Genomic DNA, 14,089 nt, shown 5'->3' with positions numbered 1-14,089 from the left:
AGTGAGCACTTTCGGTCGAACCAGCGATGCAAGACTTGGGGACAGGCCCGGCCACTCACACTGAAGCGTGGGAAGCATGTGAAGTGTGTGTTTAAACATGTGTGATGATGCTGGGGGCCCTGGGAACGCCCTGAGCCCGACACAGCATCCCGCGTTGCGGTGCGCGGGTGCTGGCCCCCCGTCCTCCCCCCGCCCCGTCTCAGCGCCCTTCTCCTTGCTCTGTGCGGCTGGAGAGACCAGCCCACTGTCAGGAGCGAAGCCCCGGCCGGGAGTGGGCACGGACCCCTCCGTGTGCCTGAGCTGAGGCACAGAAGGTGGTGACATCGGCCTAACGTGCCGGTTAAAAAAAAATGACATGATCCTTTTGATAATCAAAGGTCATTCGAGTTGGTAACGAAGGGAAGGGATGTAAGTCGTCTCTAGCTGGTGCCGGAGGTGGTGTCCTCGCCTAGGACCGAGCAGGGCCTCACCCACCTCTCTGAGGATTACTCAGTTCTACTTGGCTTTCACATTCTTGCCACTTTGTTCCTGGTGGAGAAATGTGTTCCCGCTGGGGTTGGTTTTCACGATACACACTCAGTGCAGCGTGGAGTGTCGCCGTCCTAAATTCAGCTGGGGCTTCACAGCCCACGGTGAAATATAAATGTATAGTTTAAATATGCCTATTGATTTCAGAGAGAGGAAGGGAGAGAGAGAGAGAGAACCATCAATGATGAGAGTCATTGATCGGCTGCCCCCTGCTGGGGATCGAGCCTGAAACCCAGGCCTGCGCCCTGACCGGGAATTGAACCGTGACCTCCTGGTTCATAGGTCAGCGCTCAACCACTGAGCCACGCCAACTGAGCCGGTGAAATATTTTAAAATGTAATCAGCGTATAAATTATTTCTTAACTGTAGTTGGTGTTTGCAGCGAGGGGTTAGGATTTCCAGCTTTCGGGAGCAGCACCTTGGCCCGATTCGTTTTCAGGTAACTCAGTTGAAGACGGTAGAGTCCTGCCCTTCGTGTCTCTGTCGGAGTTGATATTTCTGTGACTCTCTCCTACATATTTCATAATTTTAATGCAGCTGAGGTTGGATCAGAATAACAAACACGGGCTTTTCCTCCAAGACAGCGAGGTGTAGGCATTGTCACCGCCACGCTTTCCTTGCTGTCGGGTTTTTTAAGCCTGCTCTGACCTACTTAAGGGTCTTACGAGGAGACGAGAGTTTCTGGGAGGTTTGTGCAGCTATCGCGGTGGGTTTGCGTTCGTACTTGTGTTTCCCAGTCTCGATCCTGTGGAGCAAATGGCCAGCCCGGGCGCGCAGTCCCACCGCCTCCTGCGTCGCTTAGTCAGGCTCTTTGCTGTGTTTCTCAGGAAGCAACGGCAGTTGACTCTGAGTTTCTGACACCCTGCACGCGTCTCTGGGTATTTTCACAGGAGACATTTTAATTATATGCTCACCTCCTTTTAATTCTTGTTTATTAGCATTTCCCTTCCACGTCTCTTTTCCGAGGGTTAGTCGAGTAGTTGGGAGCGAGGCGGGGATCGCCCTGCAGAACGAGATTCACTTGAAGAGGCCTGAAGGGCGACGTCCGTATAGCCACTGCTCTTAGGAAAGAAATGCGGCCTGAGTCACAGCTCAGGAGAGAAAAGGGAGGCGTGTGGGCGTGAGGCCCGGGGCTCCAACCCCACGGGGGTGGGAAGGCAGTGCACACACCCGAAGGTTGTAACTGCTGGGCGGGCTTCCTTCCTGAGAACTGTAGGAAAATGTAGTCAAATTAAAGCTTGTATGCGGAGGGACTGATGAGAGGGAGGGGGGAGCTCTGAAGAGTGAGAGCTGAACGAAGGCTTTCTGAAGAAAAAGCCCTTTGGTGTCTTGCCTTAGACGGGCGAGGGCGTGACACTCCAGCGTCACTGAGGCCCAGCAGACGGGACGCTGACCCACGGCACGAAGCATGTCTTAGTTGGAGCAGCAATGCATTGGGTTGAAGACCACCCTTATTTCTGGGGATCCGTTATAGGCTCGGTGTTTGTGTTCCCCCGAAAGTTATAAGTTGCATCTAACTCCAGTGCAGTGGTATTTGGAGGTGGGGCTGTGGGGAGGTAACTAGGTCAGGAGGGTGCAGCCCTCACGAATGAGGTTAGTGCCCTGATGAGAAGAAACCTGAGCTGGGCCAGCTTCTTCCCAGCACGGAAGGCTTCAGTGAGGAGGTGCCATCTCCCAGTCAGGAAGAGGGTTCTCGACAGAACCTGACCGCCCAGCACCCCCATCTCGGGCTCCCAGCCCCCAGAAGTGAGAAGGGAATTCCTGTTGTTCATAAGCTACTCCGCGTATGGTGTTTTGTTAGCGCAGCTGGAACTGACTAGGACAGGATCTGAGCAAGTGTCGTCCCTATTTGCTCTTTCGTGGTTGCTGGTGTCCCTGCGGCCTGGTGGGTGGTAGGTGATGGCTGTGGTTTTACGATGCTTCTGCTACTCCTGGAGCACCCCTGCTGCGCTTCCCTCGGCTCCCTCCTGGTTCGTTGGCACTAAATGAAGGGGACAGACAGGCATTAGGTTCACCGTGGAGAACTGCGAGTCCCATGAGAAGGCACGCCCGTGACTCCTGCCTTAAAAGGCTCCGTTCCTTGCCCCACATTGCACCCCTTCCTGAGTATTTGTCATGGAACGTGGCCACCACTCTTAGTTACCTGTGGCCACCCCCAAAATGCAAACTAGCTAAAGAAGAGTTTATTCACCGAGACATGTGGGTCGCTGACTCTCGCTGCAGCAGCTGCTGGCTCCAGAGTTCATGTGCCATCGGGTTTCCCTTCGTTCCCCAAGAAGCCTTTTTCGAGAAAGCTCTGGCCCGTAGTCCGAGCCCTCCGCATCGCTCAGAGCTCAGAGTCCCGAGGACGAAAGAGCCCCTCTCCTCGGCTCTGGCTAAACTTGGAGGGAGGACGCGCTAGACCTTGCCCACTGCCCGGCGGCCGGGTGCGCAGTGTGCCCCGCCTTCCCCTCCAGACTCCGGGCGCCGGGAGGGCTGGTTAGGAAGGACGGAGCCGCTCGGCTTGCGCTCCCTCCAGCCACGCGGCTGCTGTCTCATGATTTCTGCGTGTCGTTGTGACTTAAAAACACCTGGAAAAGGGGACTCTGTTATTCAGCTCCCTGTGGCGTGTGGCACAGCCCGGTGGGTTCCTGCGGTGGGCTGTGGACGGGCTCTCGGTGCAGCTGGGTGCGTCTCAGGCTCGAGCAGCCGCCGTTCAGACCCACCTGAGCTCTCCCCCCGGCCTCTCCCCAGTCTCGACGCGTGTTCTCCTTCGAAACAGCTGCCCGAGGAACTCGCTTTCCACACCCAAACGCCAGTGTCCACTTAAAAGGGCATCTCTCCCGCCCTCTGCAAAGCCAGCCTCCGGGCCTCTGTGTCGCGCAGGAGGAATCTGAAGTCAGCGTGGGGATTAGCAACCCGACGAGCCCGTAGCAGTGAAGTTCTTTCTCTTATGCTGAGAAAGTGGGTTCCCGGAGCCACACGGACCCAGAGGTACCTGTGTGACGGTTCGGACGCTCAGATCTCCTTTGAGACACTGCGGCGGTTTAATCGTCATGGATGCAGCTCAGTTTCAGCCGTGTTTCTTACAGGCAGCTTCTGTCTGGGGTGCGTTCGTAGTTTACCTTGTGCTCCGAGGCTTGAATGGCACCAGGTTGGCCTGTAGTGGCCTCTCCTCCCGCTAACAGAGCAATCAAGCCACCCAGCGAGTGCAATTACCGTCGTCATTAGCCCCGCTGGCGGCTGGAACTAATGAATTTCCACGGGAGTCCCAGGGTGACCGCTGGCTGACATTTTAGATTATCCAGACCAGAGTGACACGTTCTGTCCCGCACACGGCGCGGAAGGTCAAGGGATAGCCACAGTTCTTGTCCAGTGTCAACTTGACTTTGCAAAAGGCGTTGCCAACACCACGCGCTGCTCCTGCGCCGACAGTGAAGGGTGACAGCCTGTGAATTATTTCCCCCCGTTTACTTTTGTCCCTGGAGGCTGCTCTGGATCTTTATTTTTAGAGAACGGATTCCTATCTGGGACCAGCCGATGAAATCAGCAGTTCTGTGCTGCGTATCTGAGGGGCTCCAAGGCTCCTCCCCCTCGGGGGCGCCTGGCAGGTGGCGTGAGGGGTGGGCACCTGGCGGGTGGCGTGAGGGGTGGGCGCCTGGCGGGTGGCGTGAGGGGTGGGTGCCTGGCGGGTGGCGTGAGGGGTGGGTGCCTGGTGGGTGGTGTGAGGGGTGGGTGCCTGGTGGGTGGTGTGAGGGGTGGGTGCCTGGTGGGTGGTGTGAGGGGTGGGTGCCTGGTGGGTGGTGTGAGGGGTGGGTGCCTGGCGGGTGGTGTGAGGGGTGGTGGGGGTGGGGGTGCATCCCTCACATGGAGCATTGTCACTTGCTCCATGACTGTGGCCATGTCGCCTTCCTGTGTGCGTATCAGGGACCCACCGAGGCTCAATCTTACGACAAAGAAAGAAACACACTCACTTGTGGAAGGAAAGGGGGTGCGTTTAGCTCACCCGCTTTGGGAGGCCTTGGTTACCAGGCCCTGTTTTCTTACCGAGATGTCAGACCTGGCAGGCGGTGGGGAGGAGGTGACCAGGGGCACTGAGACCTCTCCCTGCCACACGGCGTCAAACAGGGTGTCGGAATGTTTTTCCAGTGATTTTTGGTATTTTAACTGTGTAGCCCCAAGTATAAATTGGAATTTCCTGGCCTAAGAGAGCTTAGTTCTACATGTGTCTCCTGGGTAAACCAAAAAATAACCTTCCTGGTTACCGATGCTTTTAGGATGAACTCACAGAATCAGGCAGGATTTTCTTTTTTTTAAAAAAACTGCCTTTTATTCTCTAGCACTCAAACCAGACACTCTAAGTTTATTGAAAAGGTTAAAAATGCACAAATGTTTAGTACACGAAAAGACCTTAAAAACCAGTGATTGAAAAAACTTTCAAGAAGTATCTTAATCTTTAATATTTCACGCAGCGGTAAAAGTTAGATGGCAGGGACATTGTTTGATATTTACTTATTGACTTGTTTGTATTTTTGTATTTGAATTTTACAAGAAGTTGATAAGCTCAGAATTTTAAAGCATATTATTTTGGCCCCTTGAGAGCCTGCAGCCAGTTCTTTGATCCATTTATTTTTATTTGGAAATAATTAAATGATTCATTTATATTGATTGCTTCTTAACTTCAAGAATTCACTCCATTTACCTATATTTATTACTAATAATGAAACTTTCAGTACATTGCAAATGCGTCGTAAGGCACAACTAACGCGCGGCTTGTAAAAAGCCCTCGCCGATTGCTCTCGCTCCCGGGCGCCCGCCCGCGCCCTTCCCGCCTCCCTGAGCCTCCCCGTCAGGCCCGCATCTCCTAAACTCCGAGGTCCCCAGGAGACTTGCAACCAGGGAGCAGTGGGCAGCGGCGGCTCGTCCCGGACTCACCCCGAACCTGTCCCCAAGGCCCCCTTTCCTCTGACTCCCCCGTGGCCAGAGCAGCCCAGCCCCGGCTGTCCGGCTGCCTCTTCTGTCACCGTCCTTGTCTCACTGTCCTGAGTGTGTGTTTGCTGCGGCCAATAAACGCTTCCTTGCTTTTCTAAACAAACAAACGATAGTTATTAATACAAGAAGAAACAGCCGTGTCTTCTTATGTGTCCCTCTCATGCGTGTAACTTCTAGGGCGGGTTGGGAATGTCAGCTCCTAATTCACCTTTGTGTTTAGGAGGAGTTATAGTAATTCCCACACGCCTGCAGGAGAAAGCATTCCGCCTTCAATGTAAGTTTTGTGTGTGGAAGTTGTTTTGGGGAGTTTGAGATTCTCTCCCCAGAATAAAATTGTCTGTGCAGTGTGAAAGTCCTGTCTCTGACCTGATCGTCCTGGGCGCCAGTTATTCCGCTCGCCGGCCAGGGAGGGTTGGAGGCACCGCTTTGTGAATAAGCCCCGAAGGCGTTCCCATCCCGAACAGCCTGAGTCACCCCCCGTGGTGCTCAGAAAAATAAAAACAAGTGCAAAATGATCATTCACACCAAAGAACTGCAGTGGATGGATTGTCCCTAATTACCTTATTGTGAAATAAGTGGCTGGTTTGGGCTCTAACCGCAGAGCTGTTGTCTGTTTTTGAAGATATTTTGGAAATCTTACCTAATTTGTTTGGCAAGTTTCATCGTAAGAGGGGAAAGAATAAATATTTACAAAGATGTTTAACCCTAGTCAAGCACAGCGATTTAAAATCTGTTTTTAAAATGAGGTGTGTGAGCCCTGCCAGCTTGGCTCGGTGGTTCAGTGTTGGCCTGTGATCCAGGGGGTCACGGTTCGATTCTGGGTCAGGGCACATGCCCGGGTTGCGGGCTCGATGTGTAGGGGGCATGCAGGAGGCATCGGATCAACGACTCTCTCTCATCTCTGATGTTTCTCTCTCTCCCTCTCCCTTCCTCTCTCTGAAATCAGTAAAAACATTTTAAAAATAAAAATAATTTTTAAAAGTTTCTTTTAACTAGTGCAGCAGTGTGCTAGCTAAGAATCCAGATTTCCATGACTGTAGACAACATCTGAGACCAATAGTTACTGAAATTTACAGTGAGAAGGCCCAGGAAGCGGTTGCTTCATTAGCTTATGAAATCGGAAGTGGGGCCGAGCAGAGGGCCCGATCCCCAGGGGAACCGGCGCCCTTGAGAAACCCCGAGGACGGGTTTAGAAGCGGACCTATAATTGATAAGTGCCGAGTCGGTAAAGCTCATTTTTATCCTGGCTCTCTCATCGGCCTGTGATAGTTGCACGAGTTTAACCTTAACTTACCATTAAAATCTCAAAGAGAAACTAGCAGCATTTTTTTCCTTTAAATATCTTTTACTTTAGAAATAGCCATTGAGGGAAAAGAGAAAGCTTCACAGAGAGTTTACAAAGTGGGGGGTTCCAGGGTGAGATGAACTTCTTGGGAAGCATAAGCCCCACGAACACCAGGCCACAGATGCCGTGTGGATGGTAGGGATGCGATGGTTCCCACGAGGCCCTTGCAGTCCTCACGCTGTGCGGAGGCTGAGGGGTGGCCGACGGGGCTCCCTTCCCTCAGCTCCCATGGTCCAGTGGCTGCTGTCTGCCCTGGGGGTTGGGGTGGGAGCGGGGTGGAAAGAGAGAGGTGAACCTCATGTGACCGTGGTCCCCTGGGAGAAGGGGAGGGATGGAGGACTAGGGGGGTGTCCCCCTAATTACAGTCTGTAGGGGGCGCTGAGCGGTGTGGGTGGGTCACCGGGTTGTGTCTCAGTTGAGGTGCGGTGGTGGCCCTCCTGGGCTGGGGTTCCCTGGGAGACCACCATGAGAAACAGGGTGTTTGGAAGGAGTCGGCTTAATCCCGGCCTCTGCCCGCATTTGCCGGTGTCTCTCCACCTCCCCCGTAGTCCGTCTCCTCTACCATGAACCCCGCATCCGTCATTCTCATGGCGGGTGAAATTATTACTCTGGCTGCTTAACTAAGTGGGCTGTTAGGCGATAGCTTGAGGATCCAGTCGTTGGTTCTAAATTACCAGCTTTATGAGATTTCTAAATCGTCAGCCGCTGGTACGAAGAGGTCTCTGGAAGTTCTGCGGGGACCTGTGGGGCACGCAGACGTCGAGCCCGTCGGTGCCAGGCCGCCCACGGTTGGAGCTGGAACGGGGCCTCGCGAGTCCTGCTTGTCGCGTGGCCTGCCGGGCTGCTGTGTGCCTGTTCGCATCCATCCCGTGGGCTCGGGGTTCTGTTTTCTGTCTCGCGTTTCGGTTCCTGCTGTTGATTTTGTTTACCGGTCTCAAGGGGCTTTACCGTCTCTAAGAGCCCGTCGCTCCCTGGCACGTTTTTAGTCCTGACGGACGCGCGTTTCCCGCAGGTTTCTCCAGCACGCTCGCGGCAGCCGCCACCCTTTGCTGGGGGCCTGGGGTTGTAGCTGCATCTCTCTGAAAAGAATTCTCAAGTTCGCTTCCAACGTGTTGGCCTTTGAAGGCGGGCACCCGGCGCGTTCCCTGTCATTTTCCTTTGATGTGAGCTGCGGGTGGGTTTCAGCGTGCACGGTGTGGAACGGCCGCCCTCCTCGTTTCGTGCCCGGAGGCGCAGTTTTGCTATTTCCCCGGTCTCGCCTCCTTGATGAGTCGAGCACCGCCGTCCCTGGGAGGGTCGCTGTGTTCCTTCTCTAAAGAGCCCTGCAGTCGCCTGGGCTCCACTGAGCGACACACACTTTCTCTCGGCCTTCACATCCCGGGCCGTCCAGCCCCGCAGAGCTTTCGGAAGCCAGCCAATCAGTAACCGGCGGCAGTGCCGCGTGTGCCCCCTCCCCGCCCGTCCCAGGCGCGTGGGCACGGTGGCTGTGCGCTTAGTCCTGGGGGAGGGGTCCGGTCATTGCGAAACAAAGTGTCACCGTGGGTCACTGCACAGAGGCCGCTGGGCTAGGTCCTGGCGACAGAGTAGAGAGCAAATAGGCGCAGGCCCATCTCTTGAGCTTACAGTCTAAGAAGACGCCTCCTTCACCGATACGGGAGAAGGGGGGACCCCGCTCAGCAACGAGTGAGAAATGCATTTCTCTGTGACCTTTGAGCGTGTATCTGTGGAGACTCTCCCCCGGGGGAGCGGACAGGCGGGGCGTGGCCATTTAGTAATTCCACATCCTTGAAATTCATGTTTATTCGACCGAGGTATTGGCAAAGTATATACACGTAAAGATCGACTCTTCAAAAGTATATAAAGTTGAAATATGACAGTGGATCCTCGCCAGCAACGTGTACCCCGTTCCCGTTCCTTTTTCCTGCTCGCGATAGTGAACAGTGAGCGCTGTGAGTGCCCATCCGGGTGTGATGGTCTTCATCTCTTCTGTCATTTCTTGCAGTTATTGCCAGTTTTCGAGGCACCGTCCCGTATGGCCTGTCGCTGGAAATTGGAGACACCGTTCAGATCCTGGAGAAGTGTGATGGTGAGTGGCCCGTGGTGACTGAGGTTCACACGGTGTCTACACTCTGTCCACACCGCTGTGAACCCCGAAGTTTTCCAGGAGTCCCAGTGAACCATCCCCCCACCCCCACCCCACCTCACCCCATTAATTTTTAGACAGAGTGGGGGGGGGGAGAGAAACATCAATGAGAGAGAGACACACATCCGTTGATTGCCCCCCCATGTGCCCTGACTGGGGCTGAGGATCGAACCTGCAACCCAGGAACATGCCCTTGACCGGGACGTGGACCTGGGACCCTTTGGTGCTCAGGCCGACGCTCTAACCACTGAGCCCCACCCAAACCAGGGCTTCATTCTCCTTGTACCCCGTTGTCCCTATTCGGGATTGATGATACCGTAATATTCTAGCCTATCAAGCTCCGTTATTGATTGAAGAGTGCCCGCTAATTCTCGTAGTGGGTGAGGCCTGGCTTCACTCTTCTTTTTAATTTTATTTGTGTTGGGTTCAGGGACAGCACAGGGGTGAGACAGCCACATACTTTACAGAAGTGTGGCCCGGGCAGTTACTACGGTAGCATTGACGGTATTTCCCGTGCTGGACTCACTCCTCCCGCGCCATCGGGCCGTCACTACCCCGGGACAGTGGCCCGAGGACGTGCCCACTCGCTGCATGACTGTGGGCCCAGCACTGTCCTTTGGTGGCACCTTCTGGGCTGTGGCTTCGGGCAAAGGGAATTTGGAAATCTGTTAAATCTTGTACCGATCCTTGAATTTCCCCGAGCACACAGCAAAGACCAGAGAGATCTGTCATTTCTTTTCTTTAACGTACCACAGTGGTTTATTTAAACGTGACTCTGATTATTTCTTCACAGGCTGGTACAGAGGATTTGCCTTAAAAAACCCAAATATCAAGGTAAAAAACCCTATTACTTCTAACACAATTATGGGATTTTAGAAAAGAGTCGGTGATTTTACTTTATTTCGTTACACAATTGCAATTACAGTTGGGACTCTTCGTTGAGACGCCAAGTGGCAGCGAGGATTTTCATAATTTTGGAAATTCCTTTGAAGTCGGTTTATAGTTAAGATGCGCCGCTCGGATGATAATCCCCCGTAGCTCTGGAAATTTGTACCGAGAAGACCTTAATAAGCTCATTAGTTATAAACAAAATCTTTTTGAAGTGTGAGTTTTGCAAAGGGCAAAATTAAAGTTCAGGCAGGGAGGCACGTATTCGAAAAGAAATATTAACTCGAAGTATTTAATCCGTACGTTTTCCGCGGTATCATCTGTGAAGATCGGTTGGGGAACCTGCCTGATCCGAGCGGTGCGTGAAGAGTTCCTTTGGGTTTTGGGGAAACCGGGTCGTAGATGGCTCATCTCTCTGCCGCTCCAGACAGAAGCTAAGACTCGCTTGTATATCTGTACAAATCTTCAGGAATTATAGTGGGAAGTAATATGATTTTTGTTCGACCCTTCGTTAGTACAGTTTAGGGTTTTGACAATAATCCTTACCTATTTCTGCATTTTTCTAATTTATTTTAATCTCCCCAGCTTTCACCCCTACTTCCCACATTCTCTAATATTTTTTATATGTCACGTTCCTTTTTTTTTTGGTTGAATTCTGACTTCATTAGGATTGTAGACAAGAATTTGTGTCATTTCTCTTTTGCCCGTCTTTCTGCTTTTTACCCTTTTTCTGGAGGATACATCTATGTTTAATTACTTTATTTCATTTATTTTTGGATATTCTAAAGGAGAGCCCGAGGGACCAAAGAGTAGACAGGTTTAATTTTTTTTTAAAACTTGCCCCTCATTTAAAGTTATTTTTGGACATCTGCTGCTCACATGCAAACGTAGCTTCAGTGTTTAATTATCCATTTAGAACCCGTTTGAGGAAAAAAAAATCTATTAGGCTTCTGTTATTTCTGGCATTCTTCTAACCTACAATTCTGACTTTTTTCTTATTAATGATAATTACTCTGTTAATCTTACCATATTGAGGCAAATTTAAATTTTGAAGGAAAGAAAAGTATTTTCGAACATTTCTACCTCTTTCCTACTGCTCCGTATACAGAATTTGCTTATTAAATTTTATGTTATCCTTGGATCCACAGAGGTGATAATGTATTCAAATGACACTTGCTTTCCTAAATATTTAATTGAATTTGTCATTTGACTACACATCAAAATCATTCAGAGGATATTCTCATTTAATGGACAATAAAATTGATGCTCATTTTTTTTTAATGTTGCATCTCTCCATTTCCCATTTAGAACAAAGGACCAATTTTCTTGTCCCGTCTTTTCCCTACAATGAAAGCTCTAGGCCAGCGCGGCTCCTTTTGTTTAATTTCTGTTCCGTCGCAGGGACGGCCTGGTGATTAATCTCCGCCGTGTTCCCGTCACAGCTCTAACGTGACACGTCATACACGCGTGGTCTCCAAACTCCAGTTGGTATTTTTTTAGTGTATATTTTAAAATACACAAACAAATGTTTTGAGGCGAAGAAAGAACACCTCAAACAAACAAAAAAACAATAACCTTTTTTTTCAAAACCATGTCATATTTTTAAAAAATTCAATATGACAGACCTTCTAAGCAGAATTCCTAAAATTTTTAAAAAACCCTGTCTATAAAAATATATTTTTGAGTGAGACCTAATTTTTTGGTTACATTTGTTTTAGGGAATCTTAAATGTGTAACCCAGGGCCGAGTAGAGAAGGGATGAGTGTAAGCGACGGCCGACGGGGCCCCGGGTGTGTGGTCGGGACGCTGTTTCCCCCGCCCGACCCTGCCGTGGTTGTGGCCTGGGAACCCCCCTTTAGCGGCCGCCAGCACCCTAACCTTCACCTTCTGTCTTCCAGGGTATCTTTCCTTCCAGCTACGTTCACTTGAAAAACGCCTTTGTCAAGAACAAAGGGTAAGGAGTGAGTTTTATTGGTAGTGGGGGGATCTTCCCAGAGCCACTGCTCCTGCCGAGAGCCGGCCGCCTGGGTGATTGTCCCGACCCGGGAACGGTAGACGCTGGTGCGTTGTCAGCCTTGGTGAAGCTGGAGGTGACCGAGCGCGGGGCCGCGGTGGCACCCGGGGCGCAGGGCAGGCTTCTCGCCACGCGCAGCCCCGGGCAGCCGGAGCCCACGCAGGGCCGGGGCTCGGGGGTTTCCGCTGTGGGGAGGCTCGGCGGCCAGACCGGCCGAGGCCGAGCCCCGCCTCGGGGCCCAGGACTTTCCCGGGTTCGCCGCCGACTGGGAGCAGCTGGGCCTCGCTGTCTTTCCAGATCGGAGAGGACACCACGTCCTCGTGTGACCGCTTCACAAAGCCATTATTTTTCTCCGGAGAACATCATTTCTGGGATATTTTTTTTTTCTCACTTGAGTTCATTGACTACCTGGGATTTGTTGAAAAAGTCTTTCCAGTCTCTTTTCAAAAGGACTCGAGGCAGCTGTCGGGACCCCAGATCGTCCCAATAAAATACCACAGGATCAGCCCGGGGGACGTGCCTCCTGAGTGGCTCACACGAGCAGGCCGGTGTGAGCGGCCGTGGGTTTGGCCCCAAACGTGAGCTGCCAGTGTCACAAGGAGTATGCGTTGGATCATTGAATAGTTTTTATTTTATGACAAAAGAAATAATACAGGTTCAGCTGAAAAAATTACATTTTCCCTCAATGAGCCAAAAATAGCCTTTTTTTTTTTTTTTTGAATTATGAAAGCACATTTTAGAGCATAGTAAATTATATCTTCTAACTTGAGGTTCACCGAAAGAATTCCAAGGATGCTATTCAAGTGGGTGATTGTTACACCCACGCTCTGCGGAGGCAGGGTGTCCAGTCCTGGTTCGGAGGAGTAACTTCTGCACACGGCTGAGAGACTGGGGGGTAAATACTTTGTTCCCTGTGAGGATAAATTTAGGGTCTAGGAGGTGCTCATGCTACATGTCTGAGCTACTTTAAGCAATATCATTTTTATTAGTACTAATAGCAGTGATCACTGAAGACAGTAGTTGAAAACTGTCATAATTCTGATGCTCATAATCGCCACCGCTACTTCTCCTGTCATACATGTTCCTGCAGAAATGCTGTGCGGCCGTAATCCACCGGCAGTGAGTCGGGCAGAGCAATCGGTCCTTTGGGCGTTCTCCCACCAGGAGCGTTTGACGGGGCCCGGCCCTCCTCAGGTCCACCAGAGGACCGTCCCCAAAACACTGGCCCTCCTCAGGTCCACCAGAGGACCGTCCCCAAAACACTGGCCCTCCTCAGGTCCACCAGAGGACCGTCCCCAAAACACTGGCCCTCCTCAGGTCCACCAGAGGACCGTCCCCAAAACACTGGCCCTCCTCAGGTCCACCAGAGGACCGTCCCCAAAACACTGGCCCTCCTCAGGTCCACCAGAGGACCGTCCCCAAAACACTGGCCCTCCTCAGGTCCACCAGAGGACCGTCCCCAAAACACTGGCCCTCCTCAGGTCCACCAGAGGACCGTCCCCAAAACACTGGCCCTCCTCAGGTCCACCAGAGGACCGTCCCCAAAACACTGGCCCTCCTCAGGTCCACCAGAGGACCGTCCCCAAAACACTGGCCCTCCTCAGGTCCACCAGAGGACCGTCCCCAAAACACTGGCCCTCCTCAGGTCCACCAGAGGACCGTCCCCAAAACACTGGCCCTCCTCAGGTCCACCAGAGGACCGTCCCCAAAACACTGGCCCTCCTCAGGTCCACCAGAGGACCGTCCCCAAAACACTGGCCCTCCTCAGGTCCACCAGAGGACCGTCCCCAAAACACTGGCCCTCCTCAGGTCCACCAGAGGACCGTCCCCAAAACACTGGCCCTCCTCAGGTCCACCAGAGGACCGTCCCCAAAACACTGGCCCTCCTCAGGTCCACCAGAGGACCGTCCCCAAAACACTGGCCCTCCTCAGGTCCACCAGAGGACCGTCCCCAAAACACTGGCCCTCCTCAGGTCCACCAGAGGACCGTCCCCAAAACACTGGCCCTCCTCAGGTCCACCAGAGGACCGTCCCCAAAACACTGCGGCCATAGGCCCGCTCTCTTCCACGTGGCCTGCCCTGGTGATCCAGGCCGGGCGACATGGAAACCCACGGCCTCCTCCTGGTCCCGACAGCGTCTGCCGCGGCGGACCTGTGTAGCCAGTCCTCTGTGCGACCTTTGTCTCAAACCCCACACGGA

General features: G+C 52.5%; 1 protein-coding gene across 1 annotated transcript in view; it reads left to right on the top strand.

Annotated features, from left to right (window-relative positions):
• DOCK4 (dedicator of cytokinesis 4) overlaps nt 1-14,089 on the top strand; it is a 201,557-nt gene that overhangs the window by 81,400 nt on the left and 106,068 nt on the right. Inside the window, exons 2-4 of the mRNA XM_087821264.1 lie at nt 8,847-8,930; nt 9,781-9,821; nt 11,774-11,829. Coding sequence (XP_087677390.1) covers nt 8,847-8,930; nt 9,781-9,821; nt 11,774-11,829 — 181 coding nt within the window. The remainder of the gene's footprint in view (nt 1-8,846; nt 8,931-9,780; nt 9,822-11,773; nt 11,830-14,089) is intronic.

The sequence above is a fragment of the Miniopterus natalensis genome, chromosome 10, assembly GCF_054644295.1.
Source record: "Miniopterus natalensis isolate mMinNat1 chromosome 10, mMinNat1.hap1, whole genome shotgun sequence".
Lineage (NCBI taxonomy): Eukaryota > Metazoa > Chordata > Mammalia > Chiroptera > Miniopteridae > Miniopterus > Miniopterus natalensis.
The sequence above is the reverse complement of the archived record's forward strand: the minus strand, read 5'-3'. Positions and strand labels throughout refer to the sequence as shown.